This window comes from Ranitomeya imitator, chromosome 2, assembly GCF_032444005.1.
Source record: "Ranitomeya imitator isolate aRanImi1 chromosome 2, aRanImi1.pri, whole genome shotgun sequence".
Classification (NCBI taxonomy): Eukaryota; Metazoa; Chordata; class Amphibia; order Anura; family Dendrobatidae; genus Ranitomeya; species Ranitomeya imitator.
In genome coordinates this window covers 669519796-669547543 of record NC_091283.1, presented here as the reverse complement: position 1 = coordinate 669547543, position 27748 = coordinate 669519796, and the positions used below count along the sequence as shown (strand labels likewise).

The window sequence follows — 27748 nt, the reverse complement described above, 5'->3', positions numbered from 1 at the left end:
GAGTACATTACACCGCGTTATGCCACGGTGTAACGTACTCCGTTTAACGTTGCCCCTGAATGCAGTCTGAACCTAGCTTTAGAGATACCACAAAAACCAGACACAGTCAGGCAATCTGCACAGGATACCCCGAAGGACACAGGTAAAGACTACAGATTATAAAAATCAGCAGACTTACCGTGTTATGATAAGAAGGTGATCAGTCTCCAGGTTCAGGGTATTCAACGCGTCCTGCCGTTCCAGTCACCGGTCCTCATGGTTTAGGGCTTTTCCTCTGCTGGCCCCATGTTGGGGAGCCAAATATGTTAGGTTGAACAATAAGAAATCCAAAATGAAGAAAAAACAGAAGTGCACTCACCGGTCCTGAAAACACCAATCCTTTATTTAGAACATGTGCAGGTGACAACAGGGAGAACGTGGACAGAAAGGACGATGGCCGTTTCACTCTGCCGTGCTTCTATGGGTCCTGTAGAAGCGCGGCAGCATGAATCGGACCCACGAAAAGGACCCGTAGAAGCGCGGCAGCTCAAAACGGCCGTCGTCCTTTCTGTCCACGTCCTCCCTGTTGTCACCTGCACATGTTCTAAATAAAGAATTGGTGTTTTCAGGACCGGTGAGTGCACTACTGTTTTTTCTTCATTTTGGACTTATATAATACTGCAACAGTGCACCTGAGTGTCCATTTACCAGGCATATACGGCACAGCAGCGGCAAGTAGCTGTGGGGATTTTGGGTCTTCAAACAGTAGTGGTGCCATGTTACGTTTTCTTCATTTTTTATATAGAACAATAAGAAATGTTCACTCTAGTTGCCTACTCCTGCCTTAATGGATATTGATCAGGTGCGCACTAAAGAAATACACCAGACACACACAGTCAGATGTAATCTCTGCTTGATCCATCTATGGCTCAGCTCCAAGGGCTTTATTTAGTCAGAACACAGGTTTATATAACCCCTGTAAGGGGGCTCAGTTAGCTCTAAAGTGGGAGTGATCGGATGTATTCCATTGGTTAGTGGGTTGGGCAATGATCAAGTCTTTGGGCGGATCCATGAGGTCATCAGGGTGGGTTGGTCCATGAGGTCGTCAGGGTGGGCATCTCTGTGGGTGGATCCATGAGGTCATCAGAGTGGGCATCATCTTGGATATCAGCACATGTTTTGCTGAAACAGGAAATGGCAGCCATCTTTAGGGTCTCACTGATCATCTTGGATATCAGCACATGGTGTTATGAAACAGGAAATGGCAGCCATCTTTAGTGTCTCACTTTGATCTGAGAAAGCTTAAGTAAGGCTAAACAATACACTTTATGGGTCACTTGTCTCAATCTCTTATGTCTTGAGGTTAATTAAGTATTTGATCTTATGGCTCTCCTCAACATGTGTATTTTTTTTTAATTCAACACATTACCCGGATGATGGGACTACTACTGTCCCATCATTGGCTAATGTGTCAGTCACTGTCACTTTATCAGGCATAGCCCGATGGGACTTGTAGTCCTATCAAACGATGCCTGCACGCACACACACACACCCAAAGACCCCCGCACAGCCCTCAGGTCCCCGCACAGCCCCCAGACCCCCGAACAGCCCCGAGCACAACCCCCGACAGCCCGCACAGATCCCCGACAGTCCCACAGATGTCCCGGCAGACCCCCGCAGACCCACGGACAGCCCGCAGACCCCACCTGCACACAGACACGCACAGTCTCCGCCCACACACTTCACCCCTCCCGATCTGCAGCGTTTCATCCGCAGCTAAACCGCAGATCTTTTTTTACATTTGCGGTTTTGCTGTGGATGTGCCCGACTCAATGCAAATCAATGGGTGCCCAAACAGTGCAGATCCGCACAAAGAATTGACATGCTCCTTATTTCGATCCGCAGCGTTTTCCGTGCGGAATCTTCCGCACCATTAGCACAGCAGTTTTTTTCACAATTGATTTAGATTGTACTGTAAATCACTTGCGGATCTGCAGTGTTTCTGCACGGTAAAAAACGCTACGGAATCGCAGTAAATCAGCAACGTGTGCACATAGCCTAATTCTCTTTTTGGGGCTGTCATGGGTGACCGAATAAAGTCTTAGTTACTTACCGTTAATGGTATTTTTCTGAGCTCATGACAGCACTTTTAGATTCCCTCCCCTTTTACTTTTGGTGTGCACTTCTTCCTTTTCTAAGGTTCACATATATGAAATAGTTAGTCATTAGAGTATTGTACATATGTTTTTGCCATTAACCTTGGTGGTCCTCTCGAGCTCTGTAATCCAACTGATGTGTGGGAGAGGTGCCGTCCTTTTGTATCTGTAGGTTTCCTGTTCCTGAAGGGCGGTCCCTTTTCTCGCTGGTGCTGTCATGGGCTCTGAAAATTACCGTTAACGGTAAGTAACTAAGACTTTTTTGGTTGCCATGACATTGCATTAAAATGCAAAAACTGGTGATCAAAACATTGTATCTGCACCAAGATGGTATCATTTTAAAACATCAGCATGGCACGCAAAAAATAAGCCCTCAACCAACCTGAGATCACGAATATTGGAGATGCTACGGTATCGGAAAATGGAGCAATTTTTTTTTTTTAAACAAAGTTTGGAATTTTTTTTTACCCACTTAGATAAAAAAGAACCTAGACATGTTTGGTGTCTTTGAACTTGTAATGACCCGGAGAATCATAATGGCAGGTCAATTTTAGCATTTAGTGAACCTAGCCAAAAAGCCAAACAAAAAACAAGTGTGGGATTGCACCTTTTTTTTGCAATTTCACCGCACTTGGAATTTTTTTCCCATTTTCGATTACACGACATGCTAAAAAAATGGTGTCGGTTTAAAAGTACAACTCGTCCCACATGGCCATATTGATAGAAAAATAAAGTTATGGCTCTGGGAAGGAGGAGAGCAAAAAATCAAAATGCAAAACCAAAAATACCTCTGGTCATTAAGGGGTTAATCTTTGTATAGAGACATTCAGTATTATCATTTGCATTATTGTTATAGGGCACCTTCATATTGTATTGAGATCTTCAAATGGGAAGACTGGGACATTATTACGTTCTAGGGAGCAAAATGTGGCTGCTGTAACATCAGCATTATCATCTGCTGAAATTCCCGTATAGCCACCATTAGGGTGCGCCACTGTAGGAGTAATCAGGGTTACCTTGTTAGGCTACGTGCCCACGTTTCATTTTTTATGCATTTCCGCCGCGGCTCTCAGCGGTGCACACATCAGCTTCCGTTTCCCGGGATGCATTGCGCGAATCGGCTGAGATGACGTCGCGGTCACGTGACTGTGACATCACAAAGGTCGTTCACGCAAAGCATCCCTGGGAACGGAATGTGAGGAGATCGGGGGCCGTCGGAAGGTGAGAATAACCATATTTTTTATTGTTTTTATTATTTTTAACATTATATCTTTTACTATTGATGCTGCACAGGCAGCATCAATAGTAAAAAGTTGGTCACACTTGTCAAGCACTATGCTTGACAAGTGTGACCAACCTGTCAATCACTTTTCCAAGCGATGCTTCAAATCGCTTGTAAAGCGCAAGCATTCTGCAAGCTAAAAACGCTTGTAAAACACTTGTATTTTGCAGGAAAATGCATGGGAATTCCGCATGCATTTTACCGGTGGCATGGAGTTGCGGAAATGCTGCGAACATTCATCCATTGCCTCAGTAAACAGACTGTATAGGTTCTTAAGTCTATATTTATTGAGATGGTGAACGATGAACAACTATAGTAGATGATATTGTGAGATATTTGATATAATGGATGATCAGGTAAAAACTACAAAGGAAATAACAGTGCATCAGAACTTGGCATATTACAGCATGTTACAGGATGCAATAACATGAATAACCGAGAGATTAGAGAGCTAAGGGTACCGTCTCACAGTGGCACTTTTGTCGCTATGACGGTAGCAGGGCCGCGCTTAGTAACCCGATGTTTATCCTGGTTACCATCGTAAATGTAAAAAAAAACAGTACATACTTACATTCCGGTGTCTGTCCCTTGCCGTCTGCTTCCCGCACTGACTGACTGCCGGCCGTAAAGTGAAAGCAGAGCACAGCGCGCTGTGCTGTGCTTTCACTTTACGGCCGGCCGGCAGTCAGTCAGTGCGGGAAGCAGATGGCAAGGGACAGACACCAGAATGTAAGTATGTAGTGTTTGGTTTTTTTTACGCTGGTAACCAGGGTAAACATCGGGTTACTAAGTGCGGCCCTGCGCTTAGTAACCCGATGTTTACCCTGGTTACCCGGGGACCTTGGCATCGTTGGTCGCTGGAGAGCTGTCTGTGTGACAGCTCTCCAGCGACCACACAACGACTTACCATCGATCACGGCCAGGTCGTATCGCTGGTCGTGATCGTTGGTAAATCGTATAGTGTAACGGTACCCTAACACTGAACACAGGATAAGACAGATACACAGTTATCATGGCTATCTTAGCGAAAGTTCAGGCTGTCAGCATTGTATTATTTTATACAGGCAAACATCTATCTGCATACAGAGAAACAGCAATATGAAACAAAGCACAACATGTCTAACTACACACTCTGCTACTCAGTGGCTGCATGACTGTTCTAATATAACACACACATGTATGGGAGATACATTTGTGCCTCACTGGAATCCGCTTATCAAAAGCAATGATCTGCAGGAAGAGAGAGCCAGGAACATGTGTGTAAGACTCAAGGTCCAGAGGAAAAGGGCAACTTTTGATCGGGAAACCAGCGGGGAGGGGAAGGGGGGGTCTGGGGTTGGGGAGGTGGGCGGTTCTAGTCAGATCACAGGCTTAAACCTATAAGCTCCTGGATACAGGAACAGGATAAATGTGTACCTACTGACCTCTAATGGTGACAACTGGTACTACATTGTGAATAAACTTGCTGCACATTAATGGTCAGAACAGTGGGAACATAGCCTTATGGTATGTGCACACTTTGCAGATTTTTGTGCGGATTTCTTCCTTTTTTTACCCCTGCAGATTTCTATTATGGAATGGGTGGAGAAACGCAGCAGATCTGCACAAAAGAAGTGACATGCTCCTTTTCTCTAGTTGCCTTCCACGACAGCCCAGGAGGTTGTCTCCATACCCTAATGGGGGACAGGAAGCACAAGAGGTTAAAAACCCCTCCCACCTCCCATTAACCAGTGTCTTTCATGTTCCTCATGGGGCATGGAGAGGTTCCTGGTGCGCTGCGCAGCCGGCTCTGGCAGTGTACCTTATAATCTTAGCCGGGCACTGGTGGTCGGGCTCCCAGGGCTTCCTCCTCCATTATTCTCCCGTCTCTTTGGATTCTGGGACCGCATTCCCCGTCCTCCTGCATCCCCTTGCGGGGGTAAAGCGGGCCGGTGATCCCATCCCGGAGGCCTCCCTGAGCTCTCCGGTGTCTCCCCCTCCTGTGCATGCTGTTCGACCCGGAAGTCACGTGACGCTTCACTTCCGGGTCGGCGCTCCTGTGTGAAGGAGCGTTACTCTGTCTGAGATGGCTGAACGGCGTATGAGGCACGCTGCATCCTCGCACGCCTGCCTGGGACTGCGGAAGGGGAGGGGCAGCATTATTTTGTATATAAGCTGCAGAAGACGTCTCAGGTAAGCCTGCTCAGCATGGATACAACTTGCAGAGCCCAGCGCTCCCCAAGCCCCAGTAAGTGTGGCAGGGGTGGGTCCCATTTAAAGGTAGATTTCAGTGTACCTTCTTATACTGCTTCCTCTTTCATTTCAGGGAGACAAGCCTGGCCATAAAGCTACTACTAAGCACAAGTGTGCTACTTGTAATGTAAAACTGCCCTTAAAATGGGAGAAAAAATTGTGCCAACCCTGTACGGACAAAATAATCCGGGCTGAACATCCTTTACTAATTGAAGAGATACCTTACTTGGTGAGACAGGAGGTTCAGACCTCTTTAGCCACGCTTGCTCTTGCTCCACCGCCACCACCACCCTTACCTGGTCCATCACTTCCCAAAAATAGAAAGATCCAGGAATATTCTGGTTCAGAGTCTGATGGATCTTATGCGTCATCTTCAGTTAAATGGGAAGATGTCCTACCTCATAAAACTGCTGAAATCAGAAAGTACCTTTTTTCCTCTGAATATATTGAGGAATTGGTGTCCGCAGTGAGGAATACTATGGGGCAAAAGGGAGGAACCCGTTCCTCAGTCTATACAGGATGAGTTATTTGACATACATACTGATAAACAACCTGGGTTTCCTGTACACAAAAGTATCATTGATATGATAAATAATGAGTGGGAACTTCCTGAGAAACGGCTAACTACCCCGTCAGACTTTAAACATCGGTTTCCTCTGGATGAGGATTCAATTAAATGGAACATCCCAAAAATAGATGTTCAGGTGGCTAGAGTGGCAAAAAAGACTGCCCTGCTGTTCGAAAACTCCTCCCAGTTAAAGGACCCCTTAGATAGGACGATTGAAAGCCTACTCAAAAAATCTTAGGAAACTTCCACTTCGGCCCTCAGGTTCAATATTGCATCCACCTGTATAGCCCGGTCTCTCTTCCGCTGGATAGAAGAATTAGAAAACCAAATCTCTCAGGGTACTCTGAGAGATGAAGTGTTGGACTCCTTGCCTATTTTACATAGAGCAACTGGATTTCTTGCAGACGCCTCACTGGAATCCATCCGTGTAGCCGCCAGATCTTTAGTCCAGACAAATTCGGCCAGAAGAGCTCTCTGGCTAAAGATGTGGAGTGCAGATGTCACTTCAAAAATAAAGCTGCGTTCTATTCCCTTTAAAGGTAACTATGTGTTTGGGCTCTCATTAGATGACATCCTGGAAAAAGCCATGGACAGGAAAAAAGCTCTTCCTGAACAGAGACCTCCCAGGAAGCGTTTTTTTTCGGGCTTCCCAGTCCCAGCCCTCTCAGGTTAAGGGAAAAGTAAAAACCGGTAGATGGAGTTATGACAAGGGGAAGCCCAAAAATATCCTTATTCCCCAGAAACCACAGCAAGAAAAACAATGACTCCGATCCGGTGGGGGGGGGGGAGGCTTTCGAACTTTGTTCACAGTTAGCAGAATATCTCCAACAGCCCTTGGGTCGTAAGTGTTATCCAACAGGGTCTTCTTATAGAGTTCGAGGCGCCTCCTCCCAGGATCCTAAGAGTCACCTCCCTGTCATCTCGGGAGGCTCAAAAACTGATGATGTCAGGTTTACAAGATTTGCTGACCTCGAGAGCTATTTCAATGGTCCCGGTAAATGAGCAAGGGAAAGGGCATTACCCCCGTATATTTATGGTAAAAAAGCCTTCCGGACAAGCCCGGATCATAATAAATTTAAAAGCTCTCAACCAATACATTACTTACCGCAAATTCAAAATGGAGTCAGTAAAATCAACCATCCCTCTGATAGCTCCTCATTCATATATGGCAACAATAGACCTCAAGGATGCCTATTTCCATATTCCGATACATCCTCGTCACAGGAGATATCTAAGATTTGCGGTCCAGTTGAATCACAAGATTCTACATTTTCAATACAATGTTCTCCCCTTCGGGATCTCCTCGGCCCCAAGGGTTTTCTCCAGAGTCATGGCGGAAGCTGTATCTCATATCAGAAACCAAGACGTCGCCATAGTACCTTACTTGGACGACCTCCTAATCATCGGTCCTTCCGCCGAAATTCTCAATCAGAGGATTGCCAGAACTCTGAACATCTTACGACTTTTGGGTTGGATACCCAATCTGAAGAAGTCTCATCTATTACCATCAAAGGTGATAAAATTTCTGAGGGTCCTATTGGACTCGGAAAATCAAAAATCCTTTCTACCAGAGCACTGGAAGAACCTGAACTCCAAGGTCCTAGACTTCAAAAAACAAAAGTCTCCTACTTTGCGGACAGCAATGTCTCTTCTGGGGTCGATGACGGCCTGCATACAATCAGTTCAGTGGGCTCAGGCCCACTCCAGAGTTCTGCAGGCACATATTTTGGAAAACTGGAATGGAAATCGAAATTTCCTAAACAGAAGAGTGTACACTCCAGGGAAAGTAAAGGCCTCGTTAACCTGGTGGGTGATCCAAACATACCTGCTAAGAAGGGTGGACTGGACACAAAATCCACTGGTGACAGTGACAACAGATCCCAGTCGAAAAGGCTGGGGGGCGGTTGTGTCGCAGGTCCCATTCCAGGGTCACTGGAATCGTTAAAAAAGCTCCAGTTCTTCCAATCTCAGAGAATTGATGGCAGTGGAGAAGGCCCTTCTAGCCGCCAACAGTCTAATTGTAGGTCAACATGTCAGAGTTTACTCGGACAATATAACGACTGTAGCGCATCTCAAACACCAGGGTAGTCCGAAGTTCAACCACTTGAAAGTAGTATCAAGCAGAATTTTTTGCTGGGCAGAGAAATATCTCCTCTCACTATCAGCAATACACCTAAAAGGGTCAGTAAATGTTCATGCAGATCTCCTAAGTCGCCATGACTTACAACCAGGGGAATGGAGCCTCAAGGCGGATGTTTTCAGAATGTTGACGAACAGATGGGGCCTTCCCGATATAGATCTTTTAGCATCAAGTCAGAATGCACAGGTCGAGAACTACTTCTCTCTAGACCCCAAAGTCAAGTCTCAAGGAGTAGACGCCTTTGCTCATACATGGAGGTTCCGACTAACATACGTGTTTCCTCCAATACCGTTGCTTGCAAGGACCCTTCGGAAAATCCGAGACAATCAAGTCCCGACTATCCTGGTAGCTCCGGCATGGCCGAAGAGGAGCTGGTACCACCTCAACAGAGAATTACAAGTGGATGGTCCAGTTTTTCTACAAACATCAGAGGATCTTCTCCTCCAGGGTCCCTTTTATCATCCGAACCCCCAAAAATTCAAGCTGGCAGCCTGGCTATTGAAGCCCAGGTATTAAGAGCTAAAGGTCTTTCAGAGTCAGTGATTTCTACTTTACAAAAATCCAGAAAACCTGTCACCAACGCTATATATAGCAACATTTGTAAAAGGTTCTCCTCTTGGTGTCATCCTCATAATCCTGACCCCTTCCATCCTAATATCTCACAAATATTAGATTTTCTACAAAAAGGATTGGAGTTGGGGTTGAAGCCGAGTACATTAAAAGTTCAAGTATTATTATTATTATTATTTATTTATATAGCACCATTGATTCCATGGTGCTGTACATGAGAAGGGGTTACATACAAGTTACAAATATCACATACAGTAAACAAACTAACAATGACGGACTGATACAGAGGGGCGAGGACCCTGCCCTTGCGGGCTTACATTCTACAGGATTATGGGGAAGGAGACAGTATCAGCTTTGAGTTCTGTCTTTGACCAAGACCTTGCAGGTCATCATTGGATAAAAAGGTTTATGATCTCAGCATCAATACATTGTCCAAAGCAACAAATTTTTGTACCATCATGGGACTTAAACATAGTCCTAAAGGGCCTTACGGCTCCTCCATTTGAGCCGTTATCATCGTGTTCCTCACAGCTCCTGTCCTGCAAAACTGCCTTCTTAGCTGCAATTTCTACTGCAAGACGAGTGGGGGAAATACAAGTCCTCTCAATTAGAGAACCTTATCTAAGCATAAGGGACGATTTCATTGTGTTCCAACCAGATCCATGTTTTCTTCCAAAAGTAGTGTCAGAATTTCACCGTTCACAGGACATAGTCCTCCCATCGTTCTGTCACAATCCTACAAATTCGGAAGAACACAGATTCCATACCTTGGATGTACGGCGTATAGTATTATACTATTTGGAACAAACTAAATCCTTCAGAATTGACCAAAATCTCTTTGTTCATTTATATGGCCGAAACAAGGGCAAAAAAGTAGCGAAGAGTACCATTGCTAACAGGATAAAAAAGGCCATTACTGAGGCATATCTAGCTCAGAATATTGCGGTTCCTGCTGGCCTAAAGGCTCACTCTGCCAGGTCTGCCTCCGGCTCTTGGGCTGAAAGGGCTGGTGCTTCCACAGAGCAGATTTGCAGGGCTGCAACATGGTCGTCTCTACACACCTTTACTAAGCATTATAGATTGGACTTCTGGTCCAACCGGGATCTAGTCTTTGGCCGGAAAGTTCTTCAGGCTGTGGTCCCTCCCTAAATACAGAATTGGTTGGCATTCCTCCTGGGCTGTCGTGGAAGGCAACTAGAGAAAATAGAATTATTCTTACCGTTAATTTGGTTTCTAGGAGCCTTCCACGACAGCATTAATTCCCTCCCGATGTTCTTGGATATTTTTCTGAGAACCTAAAAGGTAACCGGTGCTATGGGTTCAGTTGTAAATCACTGGTTAATGGGAGGTGGGAGGGGTTTTTAACCTCTTGTGCTTCTTGTTCCCCATTAGGGTATGGAGACAACCTCCTGGGCTGTCGTGGAAGGCTCCTAGAAACCGAATTAACGGTAAGAATAATTCTATTTTTTGAATCTGCTGCGTTTTCTGTGCAGATTTTTCCGCACCATTAGCACAGCATTTCTTTTTTGCCATTGATTTACATTGTACTATAAATCACTTGCAGATCTGCAGCGTTTCTGTGCGGAAAAAAAAGCTGCAGTTCTGCAGGAAATCTGCAACGTGTGCACATACCCTGTGTCCCACTCATGTTTTACCCACCTTCCCAGCCCCCCTAGCTATGCCTCTGATGATGAGTATGTATTTGCAGTTAATGAAATGGTGTTGCTGCAAGTTGTCCACTGCAAGTGGTGCTGCAAGTTGGCCACTGTGCGGTCATTGTTTTCATTGAATTAATGCACAATACTTTTGACTTTTATGCATATTTTATCTAGCTGAGATGAGAGATTAGATTTTAGGTAGTTTATCTGGTGTGCTTGTCCTGGTACAACATTTCTTCTGCAATAATTTTGCAACAGTTTTGAGGGCTTGAAAATTACATTTGTACCATGGTGATATTTTTTTTTTACATTTTCCTTAGGATCCTGTGGCAAGCTATGATTTTAATAATGATGACCCTGATCCCCAACCTCGGTATAATCCATCTGATGAAAACCGGTAAATACTTGTTAATGACTGTACCTAAACATCTGCTTGGTGGATATTTATGCCGTATATTGTGGTCTATGGCTTTCCAGCATGTTTCTCTTACCTTTTCTACAGGTAATTTTGTTATCACCTGGAGGAAATTTTTATATGCTTGTTTATTACAGTTGTTGGCGTTATGCAAATTGCAAAAATAATGCTTACCGAAGAGGAAATATTGATCAACTCGTGGATTTAATGGCAAAATGTAATTCTAGTTATAAACTTCACAAGGGTCTTGTGTTCAAACCATGATCAGAAGAGAATTCCTGTTTATATTTTTTTATTTCTCCCAATTATGTTACTTATGTCCTTTATTTAAAGTGAACCTGTCACCAGGTTTGACCGATATGAGATAGGAGCACCACTTTTCAGACCTGAGATACAGCATTCTAATATGACAAGACAAGAAAAAGTCCTTTTATTATACTATCCTATGAGATGGATGGGTCCAAGGGGTGTAACTCTGCTCGGTCCGGTGCCTCCTATCTTCTTACAATTTCCTTCCTACTTGGTCTGAGTGGATGACGCATCCCTCATCCACAGAAGTCTCAGTATCTGCTATAACACGGGTGACGTAAACTACTGCAATGCGCAGGTGCCGGGAAACATCAGAGTACTGTGCTATGACCTTGCTCTGTCCTCAACAGAGTAGAAAGTATTCCTGCGCAGGAGCGCAATGTCAAGGAGACTGTGTGGATGACTTAGGCTAGGTTCACATTGAGATAGGGCAGTCCGTTTAGCACATAGCGCTACAGACTGAGCTAACACAGTGTCCCAAAATGGATCGCGTTTGCCGATCCCGCTAGCGCAGATGCCCGATCTGCGCTAGCAAGGAACAGACCGCGAATGTTGCAATGTGGGCGTGCGCTAGCTTATGCGTTCGCCATTACAAGCAATAGCGGCATTAACGGACTACGTTACACTGTGTTATGCCGCGGTGTAACGTAGTCCGTTTACCGGGTTTACATAACGCAATGTGAACCTAGCCTTAGGGACGCGTCATCCATACGAAGCCAGAAGGAGAGCGACTATCATAAGAAGATGGGAGGCGCTGGACTAAGAACATAGAGACCCCTTGGACCGGACCGATCCGCAGAGGAATATGATAAAAGGTCTTTTCCTTCTCTTACAAGTCGGTTTGGAGCCAAATATACAATGTTATAGAATGCTGTATATCAGGCCTGAAAGAGGATGGCCGTAACTCATATCAGCCAAACCTGGTGACCAGTTCGCTTTAATGCATTATGTAAAATACAAACTCTGCTGTGGATGTGTAGATTTAAGAATTAAATGCCTCACCAGTTTAGGATATTGGCGATAATCATTTTTCTCTATTAACAACAAAATACTAGATAAAATCATGAACAGATTGCATCATCAATATTTTCTTTTAAAAATAGATTTTCTTTTTATTTTGCTCTGATTCCAGTCATGGCACACGTTGTGCTGGGGAAGTGGCTGCAGTTGCTCATAATGACATCTGCGGTGTTGGGATTGCATACGATGCAAGGATAGGAGGTAATGTATAGGAGACAACCCTATAGCTATCTTTACTTTGTGCTCACAGCAGTGTTAATAAATTATATAATATATGTTCCATAGGGGTACGCATGCTTGATGGATTGATTACTGATGTCTTAGAAGCTCAGTCATTAAGTCTGAATCCGCAGCACATACATATCTATAGTGCCAGCTGGGGTCCAGAAGATGATGGCATGACTGTGGATGGTCCAGGCATACTGGCCACCGAAGCGTTTTATAAGGGAATCGTAAATGTGAGTTTTACAAAATAGAGTCTGAATTCTACTTATTTTTCTTCTTACTCACTGATATTAAAGTAAACCTGTTATTAGATTAGGTTAGACATACCAGAGGACTCAGCCTTGCTGCACCTCACACATTTTTAATTCATCCTCCAGTGAACTACTCGAAGGAGGTCATATCAGCAAACTGCAGACTGTGTTCTTTTTATTACTCTTTCTTATGTTTCATATGCATGATTGTTAGCTGGAGTGCTAGGTCTGTGGTAGTAACTATTTGTATCATTATAAATTGACACTTTTTTTAACCCCTTCCTGACATTAGACGTACTATCCCGTCGAGGTAACCTGGGCCCGTATGACCATCGACGGGATAGTACGTTATATGCGGTCAGCCGCGCTCACGGGGGGAGCGCTTCCTAGTGTCAGCTGATTAGAACAGCTAACATCCGGCACTATGTGCCAGGAGCGGTCATGGACCTCTGCCGACACTTTAACCATCGGAAAACTGCGATCAAACATGATTGCAGCGTTCTGGTGGCATAGAGAAGCATTGCGCAGGGAGGGGGCTCCCTGCGTGCTTCCCCGAGAACTTCAGAATAACGCGATGTGATCGCGTTGTTATGAGCGCCTCCTCTTGCCTCCTCCCTGCAGGCCCCAGATCCAAGATGGCCATGGGGGTCCTTCCGGGTCCTGCAGGGAGGCGGCTTGTCAGTGCCTGCTGAGAACAGGCGCTGAAAAGCCTCCTGCATTGCCTGTCAGATCGCTGATCTGACACAGTGCTCTGCAAGTGTCAGATCAGCGATCTGACTTAATATAGTAATGTCCCACCCTGGGACAAAGTAAAAAAATATATATATTACACTTTGGAAGTGCATTGAACAGCAGGATAGATTGCTGCTGAGGGAAAAAAAAACTCTTTAAATCTTCTGCTTAGCGAGTGTGAATAAGCTGAGTGTTACCGGAGCGTAATTGCGAACGGTGGTAAGTGTGACTTGTGATTCAGTGACTTTGCATTCAGGGAGTTTCCAAGGGAGGAATTACTGAATTGCTGTCTGTATTTTATTAATACTTTGTATTTATTTTTTTTATTTTATTTTTTTATTTATTATTTAACTTTTCTGTCTGGTGCATGGTAATTGTCGCCATTATGAAATGTACTCCACTATTGTTAATGCCATCCAGTGTACATCTTGCCACATGTATGCAATCCTTGAGCAGCCGGTCGAGGGTGCATACTGCTGTGCGAGATGTGAGCACGTTGTGCATTTGGAAGCCCAGATATTGGATCTAAATGTGCAGCTGGCAACATTGAGATCCATAGACAATATGGAAAGAAGTCTTCTGCTCACTGAGCAGACGCTCAATGGGATAGATGAGGCGGGGGATGGTAGGATGGAGCTGCAGGACAGTGAAGCAGTAAGCTGGGTGACAGAAAGCAGGGTAGAGGGAAGAGTGCCAGGGAGGCTAGTCCTGATCTGGCACACCCCAATAAGTTTGCTAAGTTGGCAGATGAGGGGGTGCCAGTACAGTACAGGGGTAGCACTGCTGCAGCCAGGCATGTCCTCAGAAAGCCAGAGGAGTGTCTGCTCCAGTAAGGAGGGAAAAAGGAGAGCAGTGCAGGCCAGACAGGTGCGGGTAGTGGGGTACTCAATTATTAGGGGAACAGATAGGGCACTCTTTCACAAAGACAGGGATCGTCGAACGGTGTGCTGCCTACCTGGCGCTCGAGTCCGACACATCGCTGATTGGGTTGACAGATTACTGGGAGGGGCCGGTGAGGACCCAGCGGTCATGGTGCACATTGGCACAAATGACAAAGCTAGAGGTAGGTGGAAAGGGAAATTAGGGAATTAGGCTGCAAGCTTAAAGCAAGGACCTCCAACGTGGTATTTTCCAAAATACTGCCTGTACCATGTGCCACGCCAGAGAGGCAACGGGAGATTAGGGAGGTTAATAAGTGGCTCAAGAATTAGTGTAGGAAGGAGTGGTTTGGGTTCCTGCAGAACTGGGCCGACTTCTCAGTTGGCTACAGGTTCTACGCTAGGGACGGGTTGGATCTCAATGGGGAAGGTGCAGCTGTGCTGGGAGGAAAATGACTAGAAGGTTGGAAGAGTGTTTAAACTAGGGATTGCGGGGAGGGTATTGATTTTATAGCAGGGGAAGATAGTGCAGATAGTGACCTGGGCACAAATAAAGAAGTTGAGGGGTGGCGGTGGCATGGGGGGTGGGGTTAGAGCAGTTAATAATTTAAGAAAGATTAGAGGTACAGAGAGGAACATCAAGTGCATGTATACTAATGCCAGAAGCCTCGCCAACAAAATGGATGAATTAGAATTAATGTTGTTGGAGCATAATTATGACATGGTGGGGATATCTGAGACGTGGCTGGATGAGAGCCATGACTGGGCTGTTAACTTGCAGGGTTATAGTCTGTTTAGAAATGACCGTACAGATAAGCGAGGGGGAGGTGTGTGTCTATATGTAAAATCATCCCTAAAACCCATTCTGCGTGATAATATAGGTGAATCTAATGAAAATGTAGAGTCCCTGTAGGAGGAGATAAGGGGAGGGAGAAAAAATGATAAATTATTGATAGGGGTTTGTTACAAGTCTCCATAAATAATGGAAGCAACAGAGAATATCTTCGTAAAGCAAAAAGATGAAGCTGCGACTCAAGGAGAAGTCATTATTATGGGGGACTTCGGCTACACTGAAATGCATTGGCGAAGAGAAACCTGCAGTTCCATCAAAGGTAATCGGTTTTTGACAACTATCAGAGACCATTACCTTTCACAACTGGTCCAGGACCCAACAAGAAGGGGGGCACTGCTAGACCTAAAATTAACCAACAGGCCAGACCGCATATCAAATGTAAGAGTTGGGGGTCACTTGGGTAATAGTGATCACAAAATAATAAGTTTTCATGTATCCTTTAATAAGATGTGTAGTAGAGGGGTTACTAGGGCACAAAATTTCAGGAGGGCAAATTTCCAACGGATGAGAGATGATCTTGGTGCAATTAACTGGAACGATTTCCTGAGACACAAAAATGCACAAAGAAAATGGGAGACATTTATTAGCATCCTGGATAGGACCTGTGCACAGTATATACCGTATGGGAATAAACATACTAGAAATAAGAGGAAACCAGTATGCCTAAATAGAGCTGTAAGGGGCGCAATAAGTGACAAAAAGAAAGCATTTAGAGAATTAAAGGAAGTAGGTAGTGAGGAGGCATTAAATAAATACTAAAAATTAAATAAATAATGTAAAAAGCAAATCAAGGCAGCAAAGATTGAGACAGAGACACTCATTGCCAGAGAGAGTAAATTAATCCCAAAATAATCTTTAACTACATCAATGGTAAGAAACTAAAAAATAATAGTGTTGGTCCCCTTAAAAATAGTCTGGGTGAAATGGTGGATGAGGACGAGGAAAAAGCCGATATGCTAAATAACTTTTTTCTACAGTATTTACACAAGAAAATCCCATGGCAGACAATATGATCAATGGTAACAAAAATTCCCCATTAACTGTCACCTGCTTAACCCAGCAGGAAGTACTGCAGCGTCTAAAAATCACTAAAGTTGACAAATCTCTGGGCCCGGATGGGATACACTCCCGAGTACTGCAGGAATTAAGTACCGTCATTGATAGACCATTATTTTTAACTAGATGGTGGCCCGATTCTAACGCATTGGGTATTCTAGAATATGCATGTCCACGTAGTATATTGCACAGCCCACGTAATATATTGTCCAGCCATGTAGTATATTGCCCAACCACGTAGTATATTGCCCAGCCACGTAGTATATTGCCCAGTCACTTAGTATATTGCCCAGCCACATAGTATATTGCCCAGTTACGTAGTATATTGCCCAGTTACGTAGTATATTGCCCAGTGACGTAGTATACAGCACAGAGCCACCAAGTATATTGCCCAGTGATGTAGTATACAGCACAGAGCCACGTAGTATATTGCACAGCGACGTAGTATACAGCACAGAGCCACGTAGCATATTGCCCAGTCACGTAGTGTATTGGCCAGTCGCGTAGTATATTGCCCAGCCACTTATGTCACAGGTAAAAAAAAATAAAAAAGAAACATATACTCACTTTCCGAGGGAGCCCTTGTAGTCATGTCGCCTGTGTATGGTGTACTCGGCCCGGTCCCAGGGTTGGTAGCGCAGGACCTGTGATGACGTCGCGGTCACATGACTGTGACGTCATGGCAGGTCCTTCTCGCGCAGGACCTGTGATGAGGTCGCGGTCACATGATCATGACGTCATGGCAGGTCCTTATCGCATACCATCCTTGCCACCGGAACCTGCCGCTTGCATGGAGCTGTTACCGGAGCGTCGCGAGGTGCGGGAAAGGCGGCAGACGGTGAGTATATAATGATTTTTTATTTTTTTTATTATTTTTAACATTAGATCCTTTTACTATTGATGCTGCATAGGCAGCATCAATAGTAAAAACTTGGTTACACAGGGTTAATAGCGGCGATAATGGAGTGCGTTACCCGCGGCATAACGCGGTCCGTTACCGCTGGCATTAACCCTGTGTGAGCTGTGACTGGAGGGGAGTATGGAGCGGGCGCCGGGCAGTGACTGCGGGGAGTAAGGAGCGGCCATTTTTCCACCGCGACCAATCAGCAACTTGAATTTCCATGACAGACAGAGGCCGCGACCAATGAATATCTGTGACAATTATATAGTAGATCTTTACAGATTCCATTATAACAAGGTGTGTACCACAGGAATGGCGAATATCAAATGTGCCAATATTCAAAATGGGTACAAAAACTAAACTAGGAAATTATAGGCCAGTAAGTCTAACCTCTACTGTGGGTAAAATCCTGGAGGGTATTCTAAGAGAAGCTATACTGGAGTATCTGAAGTGGAATATCCTCATGACCCAATATCAACATGGGTTTACTAGGGACCGTTCCTGTCAGACTAATCTGATAAACTTCTATGAAGAGGTAGGTTCCGGACTGGACCAAGGGAACCCAGTGGAAGTAGTGTATATGGACTTTTCAAAAGCTTTTGATACGGTGCCACACAAAGGGTTGATACATAAAATGAAAATAATGGAGATAGGGGAAAATATGTGTAAGTGGGTTAAGAGCTGGCTCAGGGATAGGAAACAAAGGGTGGTTATTAATGGAGCACACTCAGACTGGGTCGCGGTGAGCAGTGGGGTACCACAGGGGTCAGTATTGGGCCCTCTTCTTTTAAACATATTTATTTAACCCCTTTCTGACATATGACGTACTATCCCGTCGAGGTGGGGTGGGCCCATATGACCACCGACAGGATAGTACGTCATACGCCATCGGCCGCGCTCAAATGAGATGTGGTCCCTAAAAAAATGGTGTTGTAAAAATGAGAAATTGCTGGTCAACTTTTAACCCTTATAACTCCCTAACAAAAAAAATTTTGGTTCCAAAATTGTGCTGATGTTAAGTAGACATGTGGGAAATGTTACTTATTAAGTATTTTGTGTGACATATCTCTGTGATTTAATTGCATAAAAATTCAAAGTTGGAAAATTGTGAAATTTTCAACATTTTCGCCAAATTTCCATTTTTTTCACAAATAAACGCAGGTAATATCAAAGAAATTTTACCACTAGCATGAAGTACAATATGTCACAAGAAAACATTGTCAGAATCACCAGGATCCGTTGAAGCTTTCCGAGTTATAACCTTATAAAGGGACAGTGGTCAGAATTGTAAAAATTGGCCCGGTCATTAACATGCAAACCACCCTTGGGGTAAAGGGGTTAATGACCTTGTAGGGGGCATAGAGAGCAGAATTTCAATATTTGCAGATGACACTAAACTCTGCAGGCTAATCAATACAGAGGAGAACAATTTTATAGTACAGGAGGATTTATGTAAATTAGAAGCTTGGGCTAATAAATGGCAAATGAGCTTTAATGGGGATAAATGTAAGGTCATTCACTTGGGTAGAGCAAATGAGATGTAAAACACTGGGTAAAACTGTCAATGAAAAAGACCTGGGTGTATGGGTGGATGACAAACTCATATTCAGTGGCCAGTGTCAGGCAGCTGCTACAAAGGCAAATAAAATAATGGGATGCATTAAAAGAGGCTTAGATGCACATGAGGAGAACATAATTTTACCTCTATACAAGTCACTAGTTCGACCACACTTAGAATACTGTGCACAGTTCTGGTCTCTGGTGTATAAGAAAGACATAGCTGAACGAGAATGGGTGCAGAGAACAGCGACTAAGGTTACTAGAGGTTATTACACTTGGGGCTACTTAGTTTGGAAAAACGAAGGCTAAGGGGTGATCTTATTTTAATGTATAAATATATGAGGGGACAGTACAAAGACCTTTCTGATGATCTTTTTAATCATAGACCCGAGACAGGGACAAGGAGGCATCCTCTACGTCTGAAGGAAAGAAGGTTTAAGCATAATAACAGATGCAGATTCTTTACTGTAAGAGCAGTGAGACTATGGAACTCTCTGCTGTATGATGTTGTAATGAGTGATTCATTACTAAAATTTAAGAGGGAAGTGGATGTCTTTCTGGAAAAGTATAATGTTACAGGTTATATATACTAGATTCCTTGATAGGGCATTGATCCAGGGAACTAGTCTGATTGCCGTATGTGGAGTCGGGAAGGAATTTTTTTCCCCAATGTGGAGCTTACTTTTTGCCACATGGTTTTTTTTTGCCTTCATCTGGATCAACATGTTAGGGCATGTTAGGTTAGGCTATGGGGTGAACTAGATGGACTTATAGTCTTCCTTCAACCTTAATAACTATGTAACTATGTGTAAAAATATGAAAATAAATTCCTAAATAAAGAAAAAAATAAATATTGTTCCAATAAATACATTTCTTAATGTAAATAAAAAAAACAATAAAAATACACTTATTTAGTATCACCGCGTCCGTAACGAACCCACGCTTTTGCGTTCCAATGAGCGTCATTTTTTTGAGACGCTGACATATTGCGTTGTTGCGTAGCGACCGTTCTCTCGCAGATATAGTGAGAGTAACGGGGCATGCGCGGAATGATACGCATCTGCGTTCCAAATGAGAAGTACCGACGCAAGGACAGCCGTAACTTGGCACTTGCGCAGTGAGTTATTTCCTGCAGCAAGCTAAGGACCCGGAAGTTATTTCACTGGCGTGGGTCACAGGACGCTGAGGGGCACCATGAGGAGGTTAGTGCTATGATATATAAAGCGCAGTGGATACTATGTGCGCAAGGCTGATTGGAACTTGTGGTCAGGGATGGACATTGTTCCCCACTACTGCATCGCACACTTCCTCTGAAGTGACTTATCTTCTTACCCTTCATTCAGATAAGTGATTTTTCTGGTATGTCTCCTGATGAACCGAACTCTGAGAAACGCGTCGAGATGAACATACTAATATGAGCATATTTATTGTGTTGTGTTTATGTTTTATCTAAGATACTGGGGATTTATGCATATTTTTTTTTTTTGTACACGTCTATGATTGGGTGCTATAGTGTATCCTTATTTATGACTGTACGCTCGGCCTGCTTTTTTGTACCTTTTCGGTTTTTGCCATTTGGCAGTGTTAGGGCTTACTAGGGCCAGACGATGGGAGCGGGGGCGCCAATTGCGCAGGATATATAGGGTGCCAACCCCCGCAAGCAGGCAGTGCGCATCTAGGTACAGTGCAATAGGCCAAATGGGGATATGTGCAATTATATGTTGAGTGTGCGCTATTGAAAATCTATTACAGCACATTTGCACTTTATCGTTATTCGGTGCCCCTACTATATAACACACTGGTCAATTTCATTTGTTTGTCTGTCTGTATGGTCTGCTGTTTGTCTATTTTTCACACACTTGAGGGTTGTTCAGGGTGAGTCAGGGCGAGTCTACGTTGAGCGGGGGTGCCATTGCGCAGGATTTATAGTGTGCCAACCTCCGCTGCAAGGTAAGGCATAGATAGTCGGTATATTAGGGACTGAGTGCACCCTGTATCTTTTTTCAACCAAACATTGGACGTTTTTTAGGTCGTGAATGTTGTCGTTTTTTTATCCTTATCAATAGTAAATGTTACGTTTTATTGTGTATTGGATTTATTTGGTTATTTAGTGCTGCTTTTCGGTGAATTATATTTCTTTTTGGGCACCTACATCATTTTTTCTGTGATACTTTTGGTTTCCAATGTTTAGGCAGATCATGGCTCTGCAAACACAACATGATGTCCGATCTCTATTCCAGGGGTCCCCAACTCCAGTCCTCAAGGCCCACTAACATGTCATGTTTTCAGGATTTCCTTAGTCTTGCCCAGGTAATTGCATAACCTGTGCAATGCAATGTTGGTGGGCCATGAGGACTGGAGTTGGGGACCCCTGCTCTATTCCATCCAACTCTGTGTTGAAAAAGTAAAACTGTGCTCCTTCCCTTCCGAGCTCTGCCGTACGCCCAAACACTGGTTTAGTCCCACATAAAGGGTATCAGCGTACTCAGAACAAATTGGACAACTTTTGGGGTTCAATTTCTCCAATTACCCTTGGGAAAATGAAAATTTGGGTGCTAAAAAAAATCATTTTTGTGGGAAAAAAATGATTTTTTATTTTCACGGCTCTGCGTTATAAACTTTAGTGAAGCACTTGGGGGTTCAAAGTAATTTACAACACATCTAGATAAGTTCCTTATGGGGTCTAGTTTCCAATATGGGGGTCACTTGTGTTGGGTTTCTACAGTTTAGGTACATCAGGGGCTCTGCAAATGCAAGGTGACACCCGCAGACCATTCCATCAAAGTCTGCATTCCAAAACGCCACTACTTCCCTTCCGAGCCTTGATGTGTGCCCAAACAGTAGTTTTCTCCCACATATGGGGTATCAGCGTACTCAGGACAAATTGCACAACAACTTTTGGAGTCCAATTTCACCTGTTACCCTTGGGAAAATAAAAAATTAAGGGAAAAAGTTAATTTTTTGTGAAAAAAAATGATTTTTTATTTTTACGGCTCTACAATATAAACTTCTGTGAAGCACTTGGGGGTTCAAAGTGCTGACCACACATCTAGATAAGTTCCTTATGTGGTCTAGTTTCCAAAATGATGTCACTTGTGGGGGTTTCCACTGTTTAGGCATATAAGGGGCTCTCCAAACACGACATGGAGTCCGATCTCAATTCCAGCCAATTTTGCATTGAATTGTTAAATGGCGCTCCTTACCTTCCAAGCTCTGCCATGCACCCAAATAGTGGTATATCCCCACATATGGGGTATCGGCGTACTCAGGACAAATTATACACAACAACTTTTGGAATCCAATTTCTCCTGTTACCCTTGTTAAAATAAAACAAATTGGATCTGAAATAATTTTTGTGTGAAAAAAAGTTAAATGTTCATTTTTTTTTTAAACATTCCAAAAATTCCTGTGAAGCACCTGAAAGGTTCATAAACTTCTTAAATGTGGTTTTGAGTACCCTGAGATGTGCAGTTTTTAGAATGGTAGAACCAGAAACACATGGGCTACTTGCACATTGAACAAGTCTGTAGGAACCTGTTCACACTATCAAGAAACTTAAAGACACAAAAGAGCACAGGGAGGTCAAAAATACTCTGTTGTAAAAAAAAAAATCATAGTAATAAGCAAGTGCTAGTCAGAAGATGGAATAAAACAGGGTATTTAGTTGATACGTTTTTTGCAAAAAAATGTATACTAAGCTGCTCCACCAATCGTCAAGGTATACCCTTATAGATCAGTCCTATCTAATGTATATAATCCCTATCTGATTTATTTAACCCTTTCATGACCTTGGGATTTTTCGTTTTTCCGTGTTCGTTTTTCACTTCCCTCCTTCCCAGAGCCATAACTTTTTTTATTTTCCCGTCAATTTGGCCATGTGAGGGCTTTTTTTTTATGGGACAAGTTGTACTTTTGAACGACATCATTGGTTTTAGCATGTCGTGTACTAGAAAACGGGAAAAAAATTCCAAGTGCGGTGAAATTGCAAAAAAAGTGCAATCCCACACTTGTTTTTTGTTTGGCTTTTTTCCTAGGTTCACTAAATGCTAAAACTGACCTGACATTTATTCTCCAGATCAGTACGAGTTCATAGACACCAAACATGTCTAGGTTATTTTTTACCTAAGTGGTGAAAAAAAATTCCAAACTTTGCTAAAAAAAAAAAAAAAAAAAAATCGCCCCATTTTCCGATACTCGTAGCATCTCCATTTTTTCATGATCTGTGGTCGGTTGTGTGGTTATTTTTTGCGTGCCGAGATGACGTTTTTAATTATAGCATTCTGGTGCGGATACGTTCTTTTGATCGCCCGTTATTGCATTTTAATGCAATGTCGCGGCGACCAAAAAAACATAATTCTGGCGTTTCAAATTTTTTTCTCGCTACGCTGTTTAGCAATCAGGTTAATGCTTTTTTTTTTAATTGATAGATCGGGCAATTCTGAACGCGACGATACCAAATATGTGTAGATTTGATTTTCTTTTTTTATTTATTTATTTTGATTGGGGCGAAAGGGTGTGATTTAAACTTTTATATTTTTTTTTATTTTTTTCACACTTTTTAAATTTTTTTTTTTTACTTTTGCCATGCTTCAATAGCCTCCATGGGAGGCTAGAAGCAGGCACAGCACGATCACCTCTGCTACATAGCAGCGATCTGCTGTTCGCTGCTATGTAGCAGAAAATCAGGTGTGCTGTGATCGCCGACCACAGGGTGGCGCTCACAGCTACCGGCGATCAGTAACCATAGAGGTCTCAAGCACCTCTATGGTTACAATGGAGAAGCATCGCCGACCTCCGATCATGTGACGGGGTCGGCGATGCCGTCATTTCCGGCCACCCGGCCGGATGCGGTAGTTAAATGCCGCTGTCTGCGTTTGACAGCGGCATTTAACTAGTTACTAGGCGCGGGCAGATCGCGATTCTGCTCGCGCCTATTACGGGCACATGTCAGTTGTTCAAAACAGCTGACATGTCCCAGCTTTGATGCGGGCTCACCGCCGGAGCCCGCATCAAAGCGGGGCTTCTGACCTCGGACGTACTATCCCGTCTGAGGTCAGAAAGGGGTTAAAACCTGATCATCTCTATAGTACCTGTATAAGCCAGGTTCAGAGAACTAATATCCATGTGGACGTGCAGGATGGAACAGCTTTAATGCAAATGACCCACAGAGGAGTGATGGACTCCCCAGTCTTGTAGAAACAAGAGAACAATTATAGAACCAGAAACACATGGGCTACTTGCACATTGAACAAGTCTGTAGGAACCTGTTCACACCATCAAGAAACGTGAAGACACAAAAGAGTACAGTGAGGTCAAAAATACTCTGTTGTAAAAAAAAAAAATCATAGTAATAAGCAAGTGCTAGTCAGAAGATGGAATAAAACAGGGTATTTAGTTGATACGTTTTTTGCAAAAAAATGTATACTAAGCTGCTCCACCAATCGTCAAGGTATACCCTTATATAGCAGTCCTATCTAATGTGTATAATCCCTATCTGATGTATTTAAAACCTGATCATCTGTATAGTACCTGTATAAGCAAGGTTGAGAGAAGGAATATCCATGTGGACATGCAGGATGGAACAGCTTTAATGCAAATGACCCACAGAGGAGTGATGGAATGGTGTCACTTTTTGGTATTTTCCATCATATAGACCCCTCAAAGTGACTTCAAATGTGATGTGGTCCCTAAAAATAAAAATGGTGGTGTAAAAATGAGAAATCGCTTGTCAACTTTTAATCCTAATAACTCCCTAACAGAAAAAAGTTTTGGTTCCAAAATGTTGCTGATGTAAAGAAGACATGTGGGAAATGTTACTTATTATGTATTTTATGTGACATATCTCTCTGGTCTAAGGGAATGAAAATTCATATTTGGAAAATTGCGAAATTTTTGCCGAATTTCTGTTTTTTTCACAAATAAATAAATAAATAAACAAAGTAATTACATTATGTCACGAGAAAAAATTGTAATAATCACCAGGATCCGTTGAAGCGTTCCAGAGTTATAACCTCATAAAAGAACAGTGGTCAGAATTGTAAAAATTGGCCCGTCATTAACGTGCAAACCACCCTGGGGGAAAGGGGTTAATAGAAAGTTGGGTGAACTGTAAACTGACTCACAGCATCTTGCTGCACCACACCTATTTCAAATTGTTTTTGGATACAGGATCCCTTCAGGAGACACCAGTACACACAGGAGCATTCAGAGGTACAAGGATAACCCCCATCCTACAGTGAACTACTCCAAGGAGGCTATATCCGCAAACAAGCTGTTCCACACTAGACACTACTCTTTGAAAGGTGCTGCCTATTGCAGTGTTTACATTCAGCCGCCTCTGGAGCAAATAACTGATCTTTGGGCGTGAAGGTTGTCAGACACCCATTGATCTGGTATTGATGACTTACCCCTGTGGCCAGCTACGTAGTATATTGCCCAGCCACGTAGTATATTGCCCAGCGACGTAGTATATTGCCCAGTCACGTAGTATATTGCCAAGCCACGTAGTATATTGCCCAGCCACGTAGTATATTGCACAGCCACATAGTATATTGCACAGCGACGTAGTATACAGCACAGAGCCACGTAGTATATTGCCCAGCCACGTAGTATATTGCACAGAGACGTAGTATACAGCACAGAGCCACGTAGTATGTTGCCCAGTCACGTAATATACAGCACAGATACGTAGTATATTGCCCAGCCAGGTAGTATATTGCCCAGTCATGTATGTAACAGGTTAAAAAATAAAAAAGAAACGTACTCACCATCCGAAGAGCCCGTTGTAGTTCCGGCGCTTGTGTGCGGTGTCCGTTCCCAGGATTGGTATGAGCGCAGGGCCTTCCATGACGTCGCGGTCACATGACCGGGACGTCGCGGTCACATGACCGTGACGTCATGGAAGGTCCTTCTCCCATAGCATCTTTGGAAGCGGAACCTGACGCTTGCAGTGCCGAGGAAAGGACGCGACGGCGGAAGGTGAGAATAAGGTTGTTTTTTTTTAATTATTATTATTTTTAACATTAGATCGTTTTACGCAGCATCAATAGTAAAAAGTTGGGGACACAAAGGGTTAATAGCGGCGGTAACGGAGTGCGTTACCCGCTGCATAATGCGGTCCGTTACCGCTGGCATTAACCCTGTGTTAGCGGTGACCGGAGGGGAGTATGCAGGCGACAGGCACTGACTGCGGGGATTAAGGAGCGGCCATTTTCTTCCGGACTGTGCCTGTCGCTGATTGGTCGCGGCAGCCATGACAGGCAGCTGCCGAGACTAATCAGCGAATGAATAACCGTGACAGACAGACAGACGGAAGGGACCCTTAGACAATTATATAGTAGACTAGATTGTGGCCCGATTCTAACGCATCGGGTATTCTAGAATATGCATGTCCCAGTAGTATATGGACAATGATGATTCCAGAATTCGCGGCAGATTGTGCCCGTCGCTGATTGGTCGAGGCGACCTTTATGACATCATCGTCGCCATGGCAACCATTATGACATCATCGTCGTTGTGCCCGTTGCTGATTGGTCGAGGCCTGACGGCCTCGACCAATCAGAGACGCGAGATATCTACGTTCTTTATGACATCATCGTCGCTGTGCTCGTCGCTGATTGGTCGAGGCCTGGCGGCCTCGACCAATCAGAGACGCGGGATTTCTACGTCGATGCTGTGCCGGTCTCTGATTGGTCGAGGCCTGGCGGCCTCGACCAATCAGAGAGCCGGGATTTCCAGGACAGACAGACAGACAGACAGACAGACAGACGGAAAAACCCTTAGACAATTATATATATAGATAGTCATTACAAACAGATTGTTGTATTTCAAGTGTTTATTTCTGTTAATGTTGATGATTATGGCTTACAGCCAATGAAAACCAAAATGTCATTATCTCAGTAAATTGGAATACTTTATAACAACATCTTGAAAAATGATCTTAAAATCCGAAATGTTGGCCTTCTGAAATGTATGGTCAGTAAAGGCTACTTTCACACTAGCGTCGTATGACGCATGTCACAATGCGTCGTTTTGCAGAAAAAACGCATCCTGCAAAGTTGTCTGCAGGATGTGCTTCTTCTCCATAGGCTTGTATTAGCGACGCATTGCCACACGTCGCAACCATCATGCGACGGTTGTGGCGGACCGTCGGCACCAAAAAACGTTGCATGTAACGTTTTTTGGTGCGTTGTGTCTGCCATTTGCGACCGCACATGTGCGGCCGGAACTCCGCCCCCTCCTCCCCGGAGCTCACAATGGGGCAGCGGATGCGTTGTAAAACTGCATCCGCTGCCCCCTTTGTGCTGCGCTTTCACAGCATGCGTCGGTACGTCGCCACGACGCCTTGCGTCGTACGACGCTAGTGTGAAAGTAGCCAAATGCACTCAATAGTTGGTCGGGGCTCCTTTTACGTTAATTACTGCATCAATGTGGTGTGGCATGGAGACGAGCAGCCTGTGGCACTACTGAGGTGTTATTGAAGCCCAGGTTGCTTTGATAGAAGCCTTAAAGGGAACCTGTCACCCCGTTTTTTCAGATTGAGCTATAAATACTGTTAAATAGGGCCTGCGCTGTGTGTTACTATAGTGTATGTAGTGTACCCTGATTCCCCATGTATGCTGAGAAATACATTACCAAAGTCGCCGTTTTCGCCTGTCAATCAGGCTGGTCTGGTCAGGTGGGCGTGTTCACAGCGCTATTTTCTTCCCCAGCTTTCCGTTGGTGGCGTAGTGCTGTGCGCATGTCCAAGGTCCGAATTCCCTGCGCCCACGTGAAGACACAGCGCGCGATCTGCGCTGTCATCCCTTTCATCGGTGGGGGCGGCCATCTTCCTGGGGCCGCGCGTGCGCAGATGGAGTGCTCTGCTGCACGGGGCTTCAGGAAAATGGCCGCGGGATGCCGCGCGTGCGCACAAGAGATCGCGGCGGCCATTTTCCCAAAGCCGAGATGCAAACTCGGCTTTG

General features: G+C 44.1%; 1 protein-coding gene across 1 annotated transcript in view; it reads left to right on the top strand.

The window, feature by feature from the left end:
* LOC138665493 (proprotein convertase subtilisin/kexin type 4-like) overlaps positions 1-27748 on the top strand; it is a 524777-nt gene that overhangs the window by 289275 nt on the left and 207754 nt on the right. Inside the window, exons 5-7 of the mRNA XM_069753025.1 lie at positions 10906-10982; positions 12442-12530; positions 12615-12787. Coding sequence (XP_069609126.1) covers positions 10906-10982; positions 12442-12530; positions 12615-12787 — 339 coding nt within the window. The remainder of the gene's footprint in view (positions 1-10905; positions 10983-12441; positions 12531-12614; positions 12788-27748) is intronic.